This window comes from Pseudophryne corroboree, chromosome 9 (genome assembly GCF_028390025.1).
Source record: "Pseudophryne corroboree isolate aPseCor3 chromosome 9, aPseCor3.hap2, whole genome shotgun sequence".
Classification (NCBI taxonomy): domain Eukaryota; kingdom Metazoa; phylum Chordata; class Amphibia; order Anura; family Myobatrachidae; genus Pseudophryne; species Pseudophryne corroboree.
In genome coordinates, this window is record NC_086452.1 from 8,559,237 (window position 1) to 8,580,895 (window position 21,659).

General features: G+C 56.1%; 1 protein-coding gene across 4 annotated transcripts in view; it reads left to right on the top strand.

Moving 5' to 3' along the window:
- The window catches only part of COL24A1 (collagen type XXIV alpha 1 chain), a 767,149-nt gene that overhangs the window by 561,496 nt on the left and 183,994 nt on the right, over positions 1–21,659 (top strand). For all 4 annotated transcript variants that reach the window (XR_010186531.1, XM_063938932.1, XM_063938934.1 and 1 more), the window contains exons 41-43: positions 7,678–7,731; positions 19,269–19,325; positions 20,409–20,462. Coding sequence is in view for 3 of the 4 variants with exons in the window: in XM_063938932.1 (XP_063795002.1) it covers positions 7,678–7,731; positions 19,269–19,325; positions 20,409–20,462 (165 nt within the window). In the remaining variant the exon portion in view is untranslated. The remainder of the gene's footprint in view (positions 1–7,677; positions 7,732–19,268; positions 19,326–20,408; positions 20,463–21,659) is intronic.

A 21,659-nucleotide genomic window follows, 5' to 3' on the forward strand; every position in this document is an offset into this window, starting at 1 on the left:
GGTACTAGGTCAAGTTACTAACTAATGCACACAATTACGTGCGGTACAATCGTTCAGTACATAAGCAACTAATCTTATGTACGGAGCGACCAGTGGAATCGACATTCAGCAGCTGCGAATTCCTTCAGCCTGAGCTTTATGGCCTATATGGGTTCCGCTCCAACCCTTCTTGGTGTTGGGCTACTTGACTCTATAGCGGACTTCCTTGTCTGCTGTACCTGGACCTCCTGGTCTGTTATGCGACCTCCTGGTCTGCTATGCGACCTCCTGGTCTGACCTCCTGGTCTGCTACAGTATGACCTCCTGGTCTGCTACACTCTAATGCTCTTTATATGTTTAACAAGGGATGCCTCCCTAGCCACCGTGCATGTCACTTACACGTATGTAATTTCACGAGAACTCGATGATTTCTGTGGTTCAATCCCCAAAATTGTAAAAACTTATATAATTGCAAACACTCACTCACCACATGTACACTTTTGTTTCTATTTCTATTTCTGCGCAGACATTTCTTTCCTTTAGACCAGATGTGTTGTAAATTGGAGAAGCATCTATTAGCTTAAATTTCGGACACTGAAATAGATTTGCGCTATTTATCGCGTTGCCACCTTTTCGCCTGTTACAATAACACTTATCGTGTGATTTGAGTTACGTGGGCGTACCCAGACACTCCGTTGCGTAATATACGCTGCGTGCGTCGGCCTTTGAGTTGCGTGCGCGAGTCTCACCCTTTGTTAGAGACACGTGTACACAAAGCAACTATCCACCGTAACACAATTTTACACGTTTATCAATGTAGGTGATCCTCGATCATCTACCGAACACCACACCAATCTCTCCTTGTATCTTTAGGTAGAGCTGCGTGTGTGCTTTGCAATTTATCCCTTAATGTATTACTTTTACACTTTAACTATGAAATAGCGGCAAATCTCTCTTAGCACGTTATCAATTGTGAAATGGCAAACAGGAGAGTGATATGAAAATACACGCAAAATAGAAATAAACAGTTTTAAAAGACACTAGCGTGTTGTTCTTACCTCCGGTTCCGGATTCCCTCAGCACCCTTTACTAAGCGAAGCAGACGCTTATCCAGACAGCACTGCGAGGAATATGATCTCCCGCCCTTTGCTGATGGATAATGTCTGCTGGAATTACCTAGCAGAGATATGTGAAGGACGGACGAGCCGCCAATTGATAAAGCTAAATATTTATCTACTTAAAACCCTTTAAGAGGTCTAAGAACACAGTACGCTATTTACGTATGGTATACCGTAAGGGCACGCACGTTGCGTAACAATCGCTTAGCCGTAGTCGAGACGCTCGAGCGTCACGTTCGCTTACGGCCAAGGGATCACAGGCAGGCACGATATAGGCTGCCAACTAGATAAAGCCAAATATTTATCCTATTTAACACACTATACCGAGGTTAAGAAACACTGTACGCAACCGGCGCACGAGGTACCGTAAGGGTACGCTCTTAGCGTAGCGGACGCTGTATCGGGAGCGAGCCGCTCGAGCGACACAAACGCTCGCGAGAATACGCTGTTGGTATCGGGCACACTATAGGTGAGCGACTACCATAATGCTACGCTATCAGCGTAGCGGACGCTCGAGACCACGAGATCACGAGCGGCGCAGACGCTCACAAGATAACAATCAGTAGGCCTTGAATGTAACACACAGAAATGATATTCTTATACTGTAAACCCTTTTGTAGTGATAAGGTGAAAATCCAACACAGTGTAAGCTGGTTTACACTAAAGCTGTTTGAGCGATAGAGACGCTCCTATTACCCACTGCAATAAACACACAATACCGGTCTAAGGGTCTAACGCCTTTTAAGGAAATGAATGAACGTTCAAAAAGAATAATACAATACAAGTCATACACTACCAATATAACATAGACTACCTGACCAGATAACTACACAGGAAATACAATATCAGTACAATAACTATATAAGAGAAACGAGAGAGAAAGAGAAGAGAGAGAGAGATATGGCTCAGAATAACAAGGAAAGACAATATGATTGCGGAGAAAACTTACGCACAAAGGGGAACGATCGCATGCGCCTCTGGACATCCAGCTCCCGATTATCAGCAATGAGAACCGTTGAAGAGTGAGAGCTGGATGTGATCGGCTTGTCTATTTATGCCCCACACACAATACAATTCAATGGTCCCTACAATCTCATTGTTCATTGGACACAGGAATTCGTCTTCGCACTAAAACAAAAGGTCATAGGTTGGTTCATACAGGTGGGCTGTGACTACTTCCAACTGCTCAGGTGGGTGGGAAACTAGGTTTCCCGCCGCATGGATAAGTAAGTGCAAATAATAGTAAATGGACATAAACTTCTTATGTCCATAACTATTCGCACGAGCGATTAATTCGCTTCAAACCAACACCGGAATATTGCTAATTAAATACTCTTCCGATGGATACTAAACACCACTGTATAATCCCTGTCTGACCCTTTGTATCAGACAAAGAGGGATCTCTCTGTCCATGAACATGCTATATTAACTAAACTTTCAGAATCTATCAAAGGGACCATAATCTACAAAATACATTATATGGTTAAAATATGTAACGATTGAGTCGCAAGCTACGCACACATAAACTCTACCATAAATGCACATCCCGTGCGCCTGCGGGTGCACGTAACAGCGGGTATGCGCACGCACGGGAGAGCGTACGCATGCGCAGAGCGGACATGTATGAGGTGCAAATATGGCAGTGTGCATAGTGATATTTTTCTGACTTTGACACTCCTGACCACTGACAGCCCCTGTCTGGCCCGGCTATCTCAGCTGTTACTTTCCTCCTGACCACCGACAGCCCCTGTCTGGCCCTGCTATCTCAGCTGTTACTTTCCTCCTGACCACTGACAGCCCCTGTCTGGCCCGGCTATCTCAGCTGTTACTTTCCTCCTGACCACTGACAGCCCCTGTCTGGCCCTCCTATCTCAGCTGTTACTTTCCTCCTGACCACCGACAGCCCCTGTCTGGCCCTGCTATCTCAGCTGTTACTTTCCTCCTGACCACTGACAGCCCCTGTCTGGCCCGGCTATCTCAGCTGTTACTTTCCTCCTGACCACTGACAGCCCCTGTCTGGCCCGGCTATCTCAGCTGTTACTTTCCTGCTGACCACTGACAGCCCCTGTCTGGCCTGGCTATCTCAGCTGTTACTTTCCTGCTGACCACTGACAGCCCCTCCTATCTCAGCTGTTACTTTCCTCCTGACCACTGACAGCCCCTGTCTGGCCCTCCTATCTCAGCTGTTACTTTCCTCCTGACCACTGACAGCCCCTGTCTGGCCCTCCTATCTCAGCTGTTACTTTCCTGCTGACCACTGACAGCCCCTGTCTGGCCCTCCTATCTCAGCTGTTACTTTCCTCCTGACCACTGACAGCCCCTGTCTGGCCCTCCTATCTCAGCTGTTACTTTCCTGCTGACCACTGACAGCCCCTGTCTGGCCCGGCTATCTCAGCTGTTACTTTCCTGCTGACCACTGACAGCCCCTATCTGGCCCTCCTATCTCAGCTGTTACTTTCCTCCTGACCACTGACAGCCCCTGTCTGGCCCTCCTATCTCAGCTGTTACTTTCCTGCTGACCACTGACAGCCCCTGTCTGGCCCTCCTATCTGAGCTGTTACTTTCCTCCTGACCACTGACAGCCCCTGTCTGGCCCGGCTATCTCAGCTGTTACTTTCCTCCTGACCACTGACAGCCCCTGTCTGGCCCGGCTATCTCAGCTGTTACTTTCCTGCTGACCACTGACAGCCCCTGTCTGGCCCTCCTATCTCAGCTGTTACTTTCCTGCTGACCACTGACAGCCCCTGTCTGGCCCGGCTCAGCTCTTACTTTCCTCCTGACCACTGACAGCCCCTGTCTGGCCCTCCTATCTCAGCTGTTACTTTCCTCCTGACCACTGACAGCCCCTGTCTGGCCCTGCTATCTCAGCTGTTGCTTTCCTCCTGACCACTGACAGCCCATGTCTGGCCCGGCTATCTCAGCTGTTACTTTCCTGCTGACCACTGACAGCCCCTGTCTGGCCCGGCTATCTCAGCTGTTACTTTCCTGTTGACCACTGACAGCCCCTGTCTGGCCCTCCTATCTCAGCTGTTACTTTCCTCCTGACCACTGACAGCCCCTGTCTGGCCCTCCTATCTCAGCTGTTACTTTCCTGCTGATCAATGACAGCCCCTGTCTGGCCCGGCTATCTCAGCTGTTACTTTCCTCCTGACCACTGACAGCCCCTGTCTGGCCCGGCTATCTCAGCTGTTACTTTCCTCCTGACCACCGACAGCCCCTGTCTGGCCCTGCTATCTCAGCTGTTACTTTCCTCCTGACCACTGACAGCCCCTGTCTGGCCCGGCTATCTCAGCTGTTACTTTCCTCCTGACCACTGACAGCCCCTGTCTGGCCCGGCTATCTCAGCTGTTACTTTCCTGCTGACCACTGACAGCCCCTGTCTGGCCTGGCTATCTCAGCTGTTACTTTCCTGCTGACCACTGACAGCCCCTCCTATCTCAGCTGTTACTTTCCTCCTGACCACTGACAGCCCCTGTCTGGCCCTCCTATCTCAGCTGTTACTTTCCTCCTGACCACTGACAGCCCCTGTCTGGCCCTCCTATCTCAGCTGTTACTTTCCTGCTGACCACTGACAGCCCCTGTCTGGCCCTCCTATCTCAGCTGTTACTTTCCTCCTGACCACTGACAGCCCCTGTCTGGCCCTCCTATCTCAGCTGTTACTTTCCTGCTGACCACTGACAGCCCCTGTCTGGCCCGGCTATCTCAGCTGTTACTTTCCTGCTGACCACTGACAGCCCCTATCTGGCCCTCCTATCTCAGCTGTTACTTTCCTCCTGACCACTGACAGCCCCTGTCTGGCCCTCCTATCTCAGCTGTTACTTTCCTGCTGACCACTGACAGCCCCTGTCTGGCCCTCCTATCTGAGCTGTTACTTTCCTCCTGACCACTGACAGCCCCTGTCTGGCCCGGCTATCTCAGCTGTTACTTTCCTCCTGACCACTGACAGCCCCTGTCTGGCCCGGCTATCTCAGCTGTTACTTTCCTGCTGACCACTGACAGCCCCTGTCTGGCCCTCCTATCTCAGCTGTTACTTTCCTGCTGACCACTGACAGCCCCTGTCTGGCCCGGCTCAGCTCTTACTTTCCTCCTGACCACTGACAGCCCCTGTCTGGCCCTCCTATCTCAGCTGTTACTTTCCTCCTGACCACTGACAGCCCCTGTCTGGCCCTGCTATCTCAGCTGTTGCTTTCCTCCTGACCACTGACAGCCCATGTCTGGCCCGGCTATCTCAGCTGTTACTTTCCTGCTGACCACTGACAGCCCCTGTCTGGCCCGGCTATCTCAGCTGTTACTTTCCTGTTGACCACTGACAGCCCCTGTCTGGCCCTCCTATCTCAGCTGTTACTTTCCTCCTGACCACTGACAGCCCCTGTCTGGCCCTCCTATCTCAGCTGTTACTTTCCTGCTGATCAATGACAGCCCCTGTCTGGCCCGGCTATCTCAGCTGTTACTTTCCTCCTGACCACTGACAGCCCCTGTCTGGCCCGGCTATCTCAGCTGTTACTTTCCTCCTGACCACTGACAGCCCCTGTCTGGCCCGGCTATCTCAGCTGTTACTTTCCTCCTGACCACTGACAGCCCCTGTCTGGCCCGGCTATCTCAGCTGTTACCTTCCTCCTGACCACTGACAGCCCCTGTCTGGCCCGGCTATCTCAGCTGTTACCTTCCTCCTGACCACTGACAGCCCCTGTCTGGCCCTGCTATCTCAGCTGTTACTTTCCTCCTGACCACTGACAGCCCCTGTCTGGCCCTCCTATCTCAGCTGTTACTTTCCTGCTGACCACTGACAGCCCCTGTCTGGCACGGCTATCTCAGCTGTTACTTTCCTCCTGACCACTGACAGCCCCTGTCTGGCCCGGCTATCTCAGCTGTTACTTTCCTCCTGACCACTGACAGCCCCTGTCTGGCCCGGCTATCTCAGCTGTTACCTTCCTCCTGACCACTGACAGCCCCTGTCTGGCCCGGCTATCTCAGCTGTTACCTTCCTCCTGACCACTGACAGCCCCTGTCTGGCCCTGCTATCTCAGCTGTTACTTTCCTCCTGACCACTGACAGCCCCTGTCTGGCCCTCCTATCTCAGCTGTTACTTTCCTCCTGACCACTGACAGCCCCTGTCTGGCCCTCCTATCTCAGCTGTTACTTTCCTGCTGACCACTGACAGCCCCTGTCTGGCCCTCCTATCTCAGCTGTTACTTTCCTGCTGACCACTGACAGCCCCTGTCTGGCCCTCCTATCTCAGCTGTTACTTTCCTGCTGACCACTGACAGCCCCTGTCTGGCCCGGCTATCTCAGCTGTTACTTTCCTCCTGACCACTAACAGCCCCTGTCTGGTCCGGCTATCTCAGCTGTTACTTTCCTGCTGACCACTGACCGCCCCTGTCTGGCCCGGCTATCTCAGCTGTTACTTTCCTGCTGACCACTGACAGCCCCTGTCTGGCCCTCCTATCTCAGCTGTTACTTTCCTCTTGACCACTGACAGCCCCTGTCTGGCCCGGCTATCTCAGCTGTTACTTTCCTGCTGACCACTGACAGCCCCTGTCTGGCCCGGCTATCTCAGCTGTTACTTTCCTGCTGACCACTGACAGCCCCTGTCTGGCCCGGCTATCTCAGCTGTTACTTTCCTGCTGACCACTGACAGCCCCTGTCTGGCCCTCCTATCTCAGCTGTTACTTTCCTCCTGACCACTGACAGCCCCTGTCTGGCCCTCCTATCTCAGCTGTTACTTTCCTCCTGACCACTGACAGCCCCTGTCTGGCCCGGCTATCTCAGCTGTTACTTTCCTGCTGACCACTGACAGCCCCTGTCTGGCCCTCCTATCTCAGCTGTTACTTTCCTGGGGTCCGGGATGGTTTCCGCACTTTTTCATGCACTTCTCCCAGGTGGCATTTTGTAGAAAAGTCGCACAACCTTGCCACAACTACCGCAAAATGGCATTTGTAACTGTATCTTGCATTTCTCAGGTGCGCACATTCGTACGATGTATGAGAGTTTAGAAAAAGAATCTCGCACATAACTGAACTGACCCCGTAGTGTAATAGGTGCTGGGGATTAGTGCGCACGGAATGGGGCTGTTTGGCGCCATGTATGCGCACATGTCTGGCTGTTTGCCCTGTGCTTTATAACGTGCAGCATTCCAGTTACTGTTGGACATTTGTTGTGACTTTGTACCGATATGAGGAGATGGGGGATCTCACACGGAACCAGTATGCACTAAGATGTGTGTCAGCCGTGTGACTGTAGCGCGTTATATTGTGCCCCTTCTCTACCGATACAATCTACTATAATGGTACCATGTCTGGGAATAGGATGTTGTATTTGTGGCCTGACGCAGCGTGTAAGGAGCCAGTCCTCCGGTAGTTACTGCCGTTTCCAGGCATTGTGGGTAGAGAAAGGGGGGGGTTATAGGTGGGCAGTATTACCGTTATATAGTATTTAGCTACGTTTTATAACGTGATAGAGAATTTCATATGTACGAGTCCTCTACTTGTGTATTTACCATGGAAGAGCAGAGAAATTCTTTAAAAGTAACCGATGTTCTGTGTGTTACGTGTGGTAACTGATGTATTTGTATTGTGTGCAGGGTCATCCAGGCCAGACCGGCCCGCCCGGACCACCAGGACCTAAAGGCGAAAAGGTAATCAGTGGCTGAGTATTACTTCAGTGGTAAGTGAGCAGCGGCCGCCAGCGCCGTGAACAAGTGACGTGAGAGACGCCCCCAGTGCCAGGTCACAGGTGGCATGAGAGGTGCCCCAGTGCCAGGTCACAGGTGACGTGAGAGGTGCCCCAGTGCCAGGTCACAGGTGACATGAGAGGTGCCCCCAGTGCCAGGTCACAGGTGATGTGAGAGGTGGCCCCAGTGCCAGGTCACAGGTGATGTGAGAGGTGGCCCCAGTGCCAGGTCACAGGTGATGTGAGAGGTGGCCCCAGTGCCAGGTCACAGGTGATGTGAGGGGTGGCCCCAGTGCCAGGTCACAGGTGATATGAGAGGTGCCCCCAGTGCCAGGTCACAGGTGACATGAGAGGTGCCCCATTGCCAGGTCACAGGTGACATGAGAGGTGCCCCCAGTGCCAGGTCACAGGTGATGTGAGAGGTGCCCCCAGTGCCAGGTCACAGGTGATGTGAGAGGTGCCCCCAGTGCCAGGTCACAGGTGACATGAGAGGTGCCCCCAGTGCCAGGTCACAGGTGATGTGAGAGGTGCCCCCAGTGCCAGGTCACAGGTGATGTGAGAGGATGCCCCACTGCCAGGTCACAGGTGACATGAGAGGTGCCCCCAGTGCCAGGTCACAGGTGACATGAGAGGTGCCCCCAGTGCCAGGTAACAAGTGACGTGAGAGGCGGCCCCCAGTGCCAGGTCACAGGTGATGTGAGAGGTGCCCCCAGTGCCAGGTCACAGATGATGTGATAGGTGCCCCCTGTGCCAGGTCACAGGTGATGTGAGAGGTGCCCCCTGTGCCAGGTCACAGGTGATGTGATAGGTGCCCCCAGTGCCAGGTCACAGGTGACATGAGAGGTGCCCCCAGTGCCAGGTCACAGGTGACATGAGAGGTGCCCCCAGTGCCAGGTCACAGGTGACATGAGAGGTGCCCCCAGTGCCAGGTAACAAGTGACGTGAGAGGCGGCCCCCAGTGCCAGGTCACAGGTGACATGAGAGGTGCCCCCAGTGCCAGGTCACAGGTGACATGAGAGGTGCCCCCAGTGCCAGGTCACAGGTGATGTGAGAGGTGCCCCAGTGCCAGGTCACAGGTGACATGAGAGGTGCCCCAGTGCCAGGTCACAGGTGACATGAGAGGTGCCCCCAGTGCCAGGTCACAGGTGACATGAGAGGTGCCCCAGTGCCAGGTCACAGGTGACATGAGAGGTGCCCCAGTGCCAGGTCACAGGTGATGTGAGAGGTGCCCCCAGTGCCAGGTCACAGGTGATGTGAGAGGTGCCCCCAGTGCCAGGTCACAGGTGATGTGAGAGGTGCCCCCAGTGCCAGGTCACAGGTGACATGAGAGGTGCCCCCAGTGCCAGGTCACAGGTGACGTGAGAGGTGCCCCCAGTGCCAGGTCACAGGTGATGTGAGAGGTGCCCCAGTGCCAGGTCACAGGTGACGTGAGAGGTGCCCCCAGTGCCAGGTCACAGGTGACGTGAGAGGTGCCCCCAATGCCAGGTCACAGGTGATATGAGAGATGCCCCCAGTGCACAGGTGACATGAGAGGTGCCCCCAGTGCACAGGTGACATGAGAAGTGCCCCCAGTGCCAGGTCACAGGTGACATGAGAGGTGCCCCCAGTGCCAGGTCACAGGTGATGTGAGAGGTGCCCCAGTGCCAGGTCACAGGTGATGTGAGAGGTGCCCCCAGTGCCAGGTCACAGGTGATATGAGAGATGCCCCCAGTGCCAGGTCACAGGTGACGTGAGAGGTGCCCCAGTGCCAGGTCACAGGTGATGTGAGAGGTGCCCCCAGTGCCAGGTCACAGGTGACGAGAGAGGTGCCCCCAGTGCCAGGTCACAGGTGACGTGAGAGGTGCTCCCAGTGCCAGGTGACAGGTGACGTGAGAGGTGCTCCCAGTGCCAGGTCACAGGTGACGTGAGAGGTTCCCCCAGTGCCAGATCACAGGTGATGTGAGAGGTTCCCCCAGTGCCAGATCACAGGTGATGTGAGAGGTGCTCCCAGTGCCAGATCACAGGTGACGTGAGAGGTTCCCCCAGTGCCAGATCACAGGTGATGTGAGAGGTGCCCCCAGTGCCAGGTCACAGGTGACGTGAGAGGTTCCCCCAGTGCCAGGTCACAGGTGACGTGAGAGGTGCTCCCAGTGCCAGGTCACAGGTGACGTGAGAGGTTCCCCCAGTGCCAGGTCACAGGTGATGTGAGAGGTGCCCCCAGTGCCAGGTCACAGGTGACGTGAGAGGTGCCCCCAGTGCCAGGTCACAGGTGACGTGAGAGGTTCCTCCAGTGCCAGGTCACAGGTGATGTGAGAGGTGCCCCCAGTGCCAGGTCACAGGTGACATGAGAGGTGCCCCCAGTGCCAGGTCACAGGTGATGTGAGAGGTGCCCCCAGTGCCAGGTCACAGGTGACATGAGAGATGCCCCCAGTGCCAGGTTACAGGTGATGTGAGAGGTGCCCCCAGTGCCAGGTCACAGGTGACATGAGAGGTGCCCCCAGTGCCAGGTCACAGGTGCCATGAGAGGTGCCCCCAGTGCCAGGTCACAGGTGATGTGAGAGGTGCCCCCAGTGCCAGGTCACAGGTGACATGAGAGGTGCCCCCAGTGCCAGGTTACAGGTGATGTGAGAGGTGCCCCCAGTGCCAGGTCACAGGTGACATGAGAGGTGCCCCCAGTGCCAGGTCACAGGTGCCATGAGAGGTGCCCCCAGTGCCAGGTCACAGGTGATGTGAGAGGTGCCCCCAGTGCCAGGTCACAGATGATGTGATAGGTGCCCCCTGTGCCAGGTCACAGATGATGTGAGAGGTGCCCCCTGTGCCAGGTCACAGGTGACATGAGAGGTGCCCCCAGTGCCAGGTCACAGGTGACATGAGAGGTGCCCCCAGTGCCAGGTCACAGGTGACATGAGAGGTGCCCCCAGTGCTAGGTCACAAGTGACGTGAGAGGCGGCCCCCAGTGCCAGGTCACAGGTGACATGAGAGGTGCCCCCAGTGCCAGGTCACAGGTGACATGAGAGGTGCCCCCAGTGCCAGGTCACAGGTGACATGAGAGGTGCCCCAGTGCCTTGTCACAGGTGACATGAGAGGTGCCCCAGTGCCAGGTCACAGGTGACATGAGAGATGCCCCCAGTGCCAGGTCACAGGTGATGTGAGAGGTGCCCCAGTGCCAGGTCACAGGTGACATGAGAGGTGCCCCCAGTGCCAGGTCACAGGTGATGTGAGAGGTGCCCCAGTGCCAGGTCACAGGTGACGTGAGAGGTGCCCCCAGTGCCAGGTCACAGGTGATGTGAGAGGTGCCCCCAATGCCAGGTCACAGGTGATATGAGAGATGCCCCCAGTGCACAGGTGACATGAGAGGTGCCCCCAGTGCACAGGTGACATGAGAGGTGCCCCCAGTGCCAGGTCACAGATGATGTGAGAGGTGCCAGGTCACAGGTGACATGAGAGGTGCCCCCAGTGCCAGGTCACAGGTGACATGAGAGGTGCCCCCAGTGCCAGGTCACAGGTGATGTGAGAGGTGCCCCAGTGCCAGGTCACAGGTGATGTGAGAGGTGCCCCCAGTGCCAGGTCACAGGTGATATGAGAGATGCCCCCAGTGCCAGGTCACAGGTGACGTGAGAGGTGCCCCCAGTGCCAGGTCACAGGTGATGTGAGAGGTGCCCCCAGTGCCAGGTCACAGGTGACGAGAGAGGTGCCCCCAGTGCCAGGTCACAGGTGACGTAAGAGGTGCTCCCAGTGCCAGGTCACAGGTGACGTGAGAGGTGCTCCCAGTGCCAGGTCACAGGTGACGTGAGAGGTGCTCCCAGTGCCAGATCACAGGTGACGTGAGAGGTTCCCCCAGTGCCAGATCACAGGTGATGTGAGAGGTGCCCCCAGTGCCAGGTCACAGGTGACGTGAGAGGTTCCCCCAGTGCCAGGTCACAGGTGATGTGAGAGGTGCTCCCAGTGCCAGGTCACAGGTGACGTGAGAGGTTCCCCCAGTGCCAGGTCACAGGTGATGTGAGAGGTGCCCCCAGTGCCAGGTCACAGGTGACGTGAGAGGTGCCCCCAGTGCCAGGTCACAGGTGACGTGAGAGGTGCCCCCAGTGCCAGGTCACAGGTGATGTGAGAGGTGCCCCAGTGCCAGGTCACAGGTGATGTGAGAGGTGCCCCCAGTGCCAGGTCACAGGTGACATGAGAGGTGCCCCCAGTGCCAGGTCACAGGTGACGTGAGAGGTGCCCCAGTGCCAGGTCACAGGTGACGTGAGAGGTGCCCCCAGTGCCAGGTCACAGGTGATGTGAGAGGTGCCCCCAGTGCCAGGTCACAGGTGACATGAGAGGTGCCCCCAGTGCCAGGTCACAGGTGATGTGAGAGGTGCCCCCAGTGCCAGGTCACAGGTGACATGAGAGGTGCCCCCAGTGCCAGGTCACAGGTGACGTGAGAGGTGCCCCCAGTGCCAGGTCACAGGTGACGTGAGAGGTGCCCCAGTGCCAGGTCACAGGTGACGTGAGAGGTGCCCCCAGTGCCAGGTCACAGGTGACATGAGAGGTGCCCCAGTGCCAGGTCACAGGTGATGTGAGAGGTGCTCCCAGTGCCAGGTCACAGGTGACGTGAGAGGTTCCCCCAGTGCCAGGTAACAGGTGATGTGAGAGGTGCCCCCAGTGCCAGGTCACAGGTGACATGAGAGGTGCCCCCAGTGCCAGGTCACAGGTGATGTGAGAGGTGCCCCCAGTGCCAGGTCACAGGTGACAAGAGAGGTACCCCCAGTGCCAGGTCACAGGTGACATGAGAGGTGCCCCCAGTGCCAGGTGACATGAGAGGTGCCCCCAGTGCCAGGTCACAGGTGACGTGAGAGGTGCCCCAGTGCCAGGTCACAGGTGACGTGAGAGGTGCCCCAGTGCCAGGTCACAGGTGACGTGAGAGGTGCCCCAGTGCCAGGTCACAGGTGACGTGAGAGGTGCCCCAGTGCCAGGTCACAGGTGACGTGAGAGGTGCCCCCAGTGCAAGGTCACAGGTGATGTGAGAGGTGCCCCCAGTGCCAGGTCACAGGTGACGAGAGAGGTGCCCCCAGTGCCAGGTCACAGGTGACGTAAGAGGTGCTTCCAGTGCCAGGTCACAGGTGACGTGAGAGGTGCTCCCAGTGCCAGGTCACAGGTGACGTGAGAGGTGCTCCCAGTGCCAGATCACAGGTGACGTGAGAGGTTCCCCCAGTGCCAGATCACAGGTGATGTGAGAGGTGCCCCCAGTGCCAGGTCACAGGTGACGTGAGAGGTTCCCCCAGTGCCAGGTCACAGGTGACATGAGAGGTGCTCCCAGTGCCAGGTCACAGGTGACGTGAGAGGTTCCCCCAGTGCCAGGTCACAGGTGACGTGAGAGGTGCCCCCAGTGCCAGGTCACAGGTGACGTGAGAGGTGCCCCCAGTGCCAGGTCACAGGTGACGTGAGAGGTGCCCCCAGTGCCAGGTCACAGGTGACGTGAGAGGTGCCCCAGTGCCAGGTCACAGGTGATGTGAGAGGTGCCCCCAGTGCCAGGTCACAGGTGACATGAGAGGTGCCCCCAGTGCCAGGTCACAGGTGACGTGAGAGGTGCCCCAGTGCCAGGTCACAGGTGACGTGAGAGGTGCCCCCAGTGCCAGGTCACAGGTGATGTGAGAGGTGCCCCCAGTGCCAGGTCACAGGTGACATGAGAGGTGCCCCCAGTGCCAGGTCACAGGTGACGTGAGAGGTGCCCCCAGTGCCAGGTCACAGGTGACATGAGAGGTGCCCCCAGTGCCAGGTCACAGGTGACGTGAGAGGTGCCCCCAGTGCCAGGTCACAGGTGATGTGAGAGGTGCCCCAGTGCCAGGTCACAGGTGACGTGAGAGGTGCCCCAGTGCCAGGTCACAGGTGACGTGAGAGGTGCCCCCAGTGCCAGGTCACAGGTGACATGAGAGGTGCCCCAGTGCCAGGTCACAGGTGATGTGAGAGGTGCTCCCATTGCCAGGTCACAGGTGACGTGAGAGGTTCCCCCAGTGCCAGGTCACAGGTGATGTGAGAGGTGCCCCCAGTGCCAGGTCACAGGTGACATGAGAGGTGCCCCCAGTGCCAGGTCACAGGTGATGTGAGAGGTGCCCCCAGTGCCAGGTCACAGGTGACAAGAGAGGTACCCCCAGTGCCAGGTCACAGGTGACATGAGAGGTGCCCCCAGTGCCAGGTCACAGGTGACATGAGAGGTGCCCCCAGTGCCAGGTCACAGGTGACATGAGAGGTGCCCCCAGTGCCAGGTAACAAGTGACGTGAGAGGCGGCCCCCAGTGCCAGGTCACAGGTGACATGAGAGGTGCCCCCAGTGCCAGGTCACAGGTGACATGAGACGTGCCCCCAGTGCCAGGTCACAGGTGATGTGAGAGGTGCCCCAGTGCCAGGTCACAGGTGACATGAGAGGTGCCCCAGTGCCAGGTCACAGGTGACATGAGAGGTGCCCCCAGTGCCAGGTCACAGGTGACATGAGAGGTGCCCCAGTGCCAGGTCACAGGTGACATGAGAGGTGCCCCAGTGCCAGGTCACAGGTGACATGAGAGATGCCCCCAGTGCCAGGTCACAGGTGATGTGAGAGGTGCCCCAGTGCCAGGTCACAGGTGACATGAGAGGTGCCCCCAGTGCCAGGTCACAGGTGACGTGAGAGGTGCCCCCAGTGCCAGGTCACAGGTGATGTGAGAGGTGCCCCAGTGCCAGGTCACAGGTGACGTGAGAGGTGCCCCCAGTGCCAGGTCACAGGTGACGTGAGAGGTGCCCCCAATGCCAGGTCACAGGTGATATGAGAGATGCCCCCAGTGCACAGGTGACATGAGAGGTGCCCCCAGTGCACAGGTGACATGAGAGGTGCCCCCAGTGCCAGGTCACAGATGATGTGAGAGGTGCCCCAGTGCCAGCTCACAGGTGACATGAGAAGTGCCCCCAGTGCCAGGTCACAGGTGACATGAGAGGTGCCCCCAGTGCCAGGTCACAGGTGATGTGAGAGGTGCCCCAGTGCCAGGTCACAGGTGATGTGAGAGGTGCCCCCAGTGCCAGGTCACAGGTGATATGAGAGATGCCCCCAGTGCCAGGTCACAGGTGACGTGAGAGGTGCCCCAGTGCCAGGTCACAGGTGATGTGAGAGGTGCCCCCAGTGCCAGGTCACAGGTGACGAGAGAGGTGCCCCCAGTGCCAGGTCACAGGTGACGTGAGAGGTGCTCCCAGTGCCAGGTGACAGGTGACGTGAGAGGTGCTCCCAGTGCCAGGTCACAGGTGACGTGAGAGGTTCCCCCAGTGCCAGATCACAGGTGATGTGAGAGGTTCCCCCAGTGCCAGATCACAGGTGATGTGAGAGGTGCTCCCAGTGCCAGATCACAGGTGACGTGAGAGGTTCCCCCAGTGCCAGATCACAGGTGATGTGAGAGGTGCCCCCAGTGCCAGGTCACAGGTGACGTGAGAGGTTCCCCCAGTGCCAGGTCACAGGTGACGTGAGAGGTGCTCCCAGTGCCAGGTCACAGGTGACGTGAGAGGTTCCCCCAGTGCCAGGTCACAGGTGATGTGAGAGGTGCCCCCAGTGCCAGGTCACAGGTGACGTGAGAGGTGCCCCCAGTGCCAGGTCACAGGTGACGTGAGAGGTTCCTCCAGTGCCAGGTCACAGGTGATGTGAGAGGTGCCCCCAGTGCCAGGTCACAGGTGACATGAGAGGTGCCCCCAGTGCCAGGTCACAGGTGATGTGAGAGGTGCCCCCAGTGCCAGGTCACAGGTGACATGAGAGGTGCCCCCAGTGCCAGGTTACAGGTGATGTGAGAGGTGCCCCCAGTGCCAGGTCACAGGTGATGTGAGAGGTGCCCCCAGTGCCAGGTCACAGGTGCCATGAGAGGTGCCCCCAGTGCCAGGTCACAGGTGACATGAGAGGTGCCCCCAGTGCCAGGTCACAGGTGACGTGAGAGGTGCCCCCAGTGCCAGGTGACATGAGAGGTGCCCCCAGTGCCAGGTCACAGGTGACGTGAGAGGTGCCCCAGTGCCAGGTCACAGGTGACGTGAGAGGTGCCCCAGTGCCAGGTCACAGGTGACGTGAGAGGTGCCCCAGTGCCAGGTCACAGGTGACGTGAGAGGTGCCCCCAGTGCCAGGTCACAGGTGACATGAGAGGTGCCCCCAGTGCCAGATCACAGGTGATGTGAGAGGTGCCCCCCAGTGCCAGGTCACAGGTGACGTGAGAGGTGCCCCCAGTGCCAGGTCACAGGTGACATGAGAGGGGCCCCAGTGCCAGGTCACAGGTGACATGAGAGGTGCCCCCAGTGCCAGGTCACAGGTGACATGAGAGGTGCCCCCAGTGCCAGGTGACATGAGAGGTGCCCCCAGTGCCAGGTCACAGGTGACATGAGAGGTGCCTCCAGTGCCAGGTCACAGGTGACATGAGAGATGCCCCCAGTGCCAGGTCACAGGTGACATGAGAGGTGCCCCCAGTGCCAGGTCACAGGTGACGTGAGAGGTGCTCCAGTGCCAGGTCACAGGTGACGTGAGAGGTGCCCCCAGTGCCAGGTCACAGGTGACATGAGAGGTGCCCCCAGTGCCAGGTCACAGGTGACATGAGAGGTGCCCCCCAGTGCCAGGTCACAGGTGACGTGAGAGGTGCTCCCAGTGCCAGGTCACAGGTGACATGAGAGGTGCCCCCAGTGCCAGGTCACAGGTGACATGAGAGGTGCCCCCAGTGCCAGGTCACAGGTGACATGAGAGGTGCCCCCCAGTGCCAGGTCACAGGTGACGTGAGAGGTGCTCCCAGTGCCAGGTCACAGGTGACATGAGAGGTGCCCCCAGTGCCAGGTCACAGGTGACGTGAGAGGTGCCCCCCAGTGCCAGGTCACAGGTGACATGAGAGGTGCCCCCCAGTGCCAGGTCACAGGTGACGTGAGAGGTGCCCCCCAGTGCCAGGTCACAGGTGACGTGAGAGGTGCCCCCAGTGCCAGGTCACAGGTGACGTGAGAGGTGCTCCCAGTGCCAGGTCACAGGTGACGTGAGAGGTGCCCCCAGTGCCAGGTCACAGGTGACATGAGAGGTACCCCCCAGTGCCAGGTCACAGGTGACATGAGAGGTGCCCCCCAGTGCCAGGTCACAGGTGACGTGAGAGGTGCCCCCCAGTGCCAGGTCACAGGTGACGTGAGAGGTGCCCCCAGTGCCAGGTCACAGGTGACGTGAGAGGTGCCCCCAGTGCCAGGTCACAGGTGACATGAGAGGTGCCCCCAGTGCCAGGTCACAGGTGACGTGAGAGGTGCCCCAGTGCCAGGTCACAGGTGACGTGAGAGGTGCCCCCAGTGCCAGGTCACAGGTGACGTGAGAGGTGCCCCCAGTGCCAGGTCACAGGTGACATGAGAGATGCCCCCAGTGCCAGGTCACAGGTGACATGAGAGATGCCCCCAGTGCCAGGTCACAGGTGACATGAGAGGTGCCCCCAGTGCCAGGTCACAGGTGACATGAGAGGTGCCCCAGTGCCAGGTCACAGGTGACGTGAGAGGTGCCCCCAGTGCCAGGTCACAGGTGATGAGAGAGGTGCCCCCAGTGCCAGGTCACAGGTGACATGAGAGGTGCCCCCAGTGCCAGGTCACAGGTGACACGAGAGACGGCCCCCAGTGCCAGGTCACAGGTGACATGAGAGACGGCCCCCAGTGCCAGGTCACAGGTGACATGAGAGACGGCCCCACAGTGCCAGGTCACAGGTGCAGGTATAGGTTCTCAGTGCAGAATAGAATAGGGGTTCGGCGTATTATCTGCGAGGTGCAGACGTGCAGCACATGGTTACACAATGCATGCGGCCATTATGATTGTACATACATGTGACCGTGTGCAGGTTTGTGGGTGACGTGAGACTGCACCAGGTGGAGCAGTGGTACGATACACTCTGCGACCATCCCCCGTATGACGCTCAGCTAGAGTTCTCTTATCTTTTATAGTAAATGTGAGGAATGTCCACACGATACATTATTACTGAAACACAGGGAGAAGCTTTCCTGTGCAGCAGTTGTGTAGCAGAATCCTGGATTCCGTACAATTACTGGGATGGTTCCCGGACTGCCGGGCTGTTCACTTATAGGCCCTCATTCCGAGTTGTGCGCTCGCTAGCTGCTTTTAGCAGCATTGCACACGCTAGGCCGCCGCCCTCTGGGAGTGTATCTTAGCAGAATTGCGAACGAAAGATTAGCAGAATTGCTACTAAATAATTCCCTGCAGTTTCTGAGTAGCTCCAGACCTACTCACAGATTGCGATCACCTCAGTCCATTAAGTTCCTGATTTGACGTCACAAACACGCCCTGCGTTCGGCCAGCCACTCCCCCGTTTCTCCAGACACTCCCGCGTTTTTCCCTGACACGCCTGCGTTTTTTAGCACACTACCTGAAAACGCCATGTTGCCGCCCAGAAACACCCACTTCCTGTCAATCACACTACGATCACTCGAGCATTGAAAAAACGTCGCTCGAGCTTGTGTAAATCTACAAAGTTTTGTGTTAAATAACTAAGCGCATGCGCATTTTCTAACTAATCACTCCGTTGCGAAAAATGGCAACGAGCGAACAACTCGGAATGACCACCATAATGCAGCCTGGGAAGGGACACCGGAAAGTGGCTCTGTCTCCTCTCCCCGGTGTCTCCACTCCCTAGTGTCTCCTCTCCCTGGTGTCTCCTCTCCCCGGTGTCTCCTCTCCCCGGTGTCTCCTCTCCCCGGTGTCTCCTCTCCCCGGTGTCGCCTCTCCCCGGTGTCGCCTCTCCCCGGTGTCTCCTCTCCCCGGTGTCCCCTCTCCCCGGTGTCTCCTCTCTCCGGTGTCTCCTCTCTCCGGTGTCTCCTCTGCCCAGTGTCTCCTCTGCCCAGTGTCTCCTCTGCCCAGTGTCTCCTCTCCCCGGTGTCCCTGCTTGTTGCGCAGAGGCGTTCCTGCCTTTAGTTATTGGTCAGGGGTTATGGTAAATTATCCTGTAAACACTACATAACCCTGAGCTAACTATGACCTACCCTGTGCTCACCCCCAGCTGCAGAGCCATCCCATCCCCCAGATCTCTCTCCCTTATTATATCCCTTCTCCGCCCTGTATCTGCTCCCTCTGGCCGTATCCTGCCTCTGTATACAGCCATGCATTGCGCTGGGCTTTGCCTGGTAGAACACTTGATAGGTCACATTTGCCTCACCCCTGATGTTGTAGGTGGGACCTTGTTCAGTCCCTGGGGCGGTCGTGTTGGGAACACGTATTAGTGAATGTAAATGAATATAATCTTGACAGGTTACACGTATCAATTTGCTGCATGTTTGCCAGGGACGACTTCCAGGGACACTGCTGCAGATGGCCCCATGCCATGCACCTACAGGGCAATAGTGGCAAAGACCCGATGACCAATGGGCGCGTCTAATCACTAAACTCCCCTATTCCATACGCTGTCATTATCTGTACCTAGCTGCCGCCACTGCAGAAGTTATACTGTGCACTGGGGTCTAGTGACCAGAAACTGCTGACACCTGTGATACATTGTATTACTCTGTTTCTTTATACTGTTTCTGTCCATTGCAGGGTTACCCTGGAGAGGACAGTACTGTGCTAGGACCCCAGGGACCCCCAGGTGAAACAGTAGGTTTTTCTCTAACGCATTTTTGTTTTAGAAGTTATACAAATATCTCCTTGTAGCCAGATACAGCGCCCGTCACTCGCAGTGTCCAGCGCCCGTCACTCGCAGTGTCCAGCGCCCACCACTCGCAGTGTTTAGCGCCAGGCTGGGGGGGCAGGGAAGCTTCCCTTAATCAGCAATGCGCAGGCCACCATTAGCATGCTTGGAGGCTTTGCCCTGTGCTGGGCGGCTAATAAAACTGTTCAAAAAAAAAAAAGCACACTAATTGGCAAAACCATGTGCACTGCAGGGAGTGGGGGCAGATGTAACATGTGCAGATAGTTAGATTTGGGTGGGTTATATTGTTTCTGTGCAGGGTAAATATTGGCTGCTTTATTTTTACACTGCAATTTAGATTGCAGATTGAACACACCCCACCCAAATCTGACTCTCTCTGCACATGTTACAACTGCCCCACCTGCAGTGCACATGGTTTTGCCCAATTGCTAACTTTTTTGGTTTGCTAACAACTTTGAATAACACCCTATATCTACAGCAGATGAGTATTCTCAGTGGGCCTGATTTGGATTTGGAAGCAAGGCAGAAAAAGCAAGTAACTTTGTGTCTGGAACAAACCATTTTGCAATGCAAGGAGAGCAAATACATTTATATTGTTTCTGTGCAGGGTAAATACTGGCTGCTTTTGCATGTAGCCCTCACATGCCAGGCAGCTTTTTTTCTTTTACACTGCAATTAAGATTTCAGTTTGAACACACAGCACCCAAACCTAAATCTCTCTGCACATGTTACATCTGCCACCCCTGCTTTGCAGCATGGTGTTACCCAGTTGTTTGCTTTTTAGCTTTGCTTCCACATCTGAATAACCCCCGTAAGCTGTATTCTGCCCCCTGCATGATGTGGGTTAGTAATGCTGACGTGAATCAGTATATAGAAGAGTGAATGTAATGATGGGACCATCCTGGCAGCATTATCTGTGTCTGTAGCTGTGTATGTTATGCTAATATAACACTATTAGATCATTACAATTTCCTACGTTTCCGTGTTATCATGTTGTTTATACACTATACGTGTGCTGTCTCATATAGGGACCTATTGGAGAATGTGGAGACAGGGGAGAACCTGGACACGAAGGTTATAAGGTAAGAGCTGTGGCCGTCTCTTTATTCTCCTCCCTGACTAATGATCTCAGTGTGAAGTTTGCTGGATCTGTATAATACATCCTGAGGCCGTTGTGTCCACTCCTGGTGGGTACTGGGACGCAGAGCGTTTGTGCAGTCCCCATTCAGCTGTGCGCCAATGGACGGGCGCTGATTGATCATGTTACTAGGAGAGGGGATTGTCCGCGTTACACCCTCATTGCACATAACCCCAAGGTAGAGCCCAGAGCTGCCTCCATCCCTGTCTCTTGTTGCAGGAGGCTTATTCCGTCCATAGCGCTTCAGTCACTGTGTCTTCCTGGGTATACACTATACATGGGGATGTGTTCATCTAAGGCAGACGTGTCAAACTCGCGGGCATGCGACCCACAACACAAACGTCTGCAGCCCAAGTTTACTTTTATTACAACAATGGAATGCGGCCCGCCACCGCCAGTCTACCGTTATCTGATCATAGCCCTCACACCCTGTATGTGTGTGTCCAACTGATAGGAAAGGTCTCTCAGCGAAGAAGGTAAATTGGAGGGGGCTAGCACAGGGGTTGGAGGCTGAATAGACACAGGGGGCACAGGGGACTTGTGTCTGGAGGGGGCACAAGGGGCAAGAGGGGATGCCTGGGGGCATGTGGCTGGACTAGAAGCAAAGAGGGGGGCTGGAAGTGACACATTTTACAAGCTCACACTGATATGTATTATAGAGGAGAGGGGACCGCGCAGTGATATATGAGGGGGAATAACACAGCTCCCAGCTCACACTGATATGTATTATAGAGGAGAGGGGACCGCACAGTGATATATGAGGGGGAATAACACATCTCCCAGCTCACACTGATATGTATTATAGAGGAGAGGGGACCGCACAGTGATATATGAGGGGGAATAACACATCTCCCAGCTCACACTGATATGTATTATAGAGGAGAGGGGACCGCACAGTGATATATGAGGGGGAATAACACATCTCCCAGCTCACACTGATATGTATTATAGAGGAGAGGGGACCGCACAGTGATATATGAGGGGGAATAACACAGCTCCCAGCTCACACTGATATGTATTATAGAGGAGAGGGGACCGCACAGTGATATATGAGGGGGAATAACCCAGCTCCCACTGATATGTATTATAGAGGAGAGGGGACCGCACAGTGATATATGAGGGGGAATAACCCAGCTCCCAG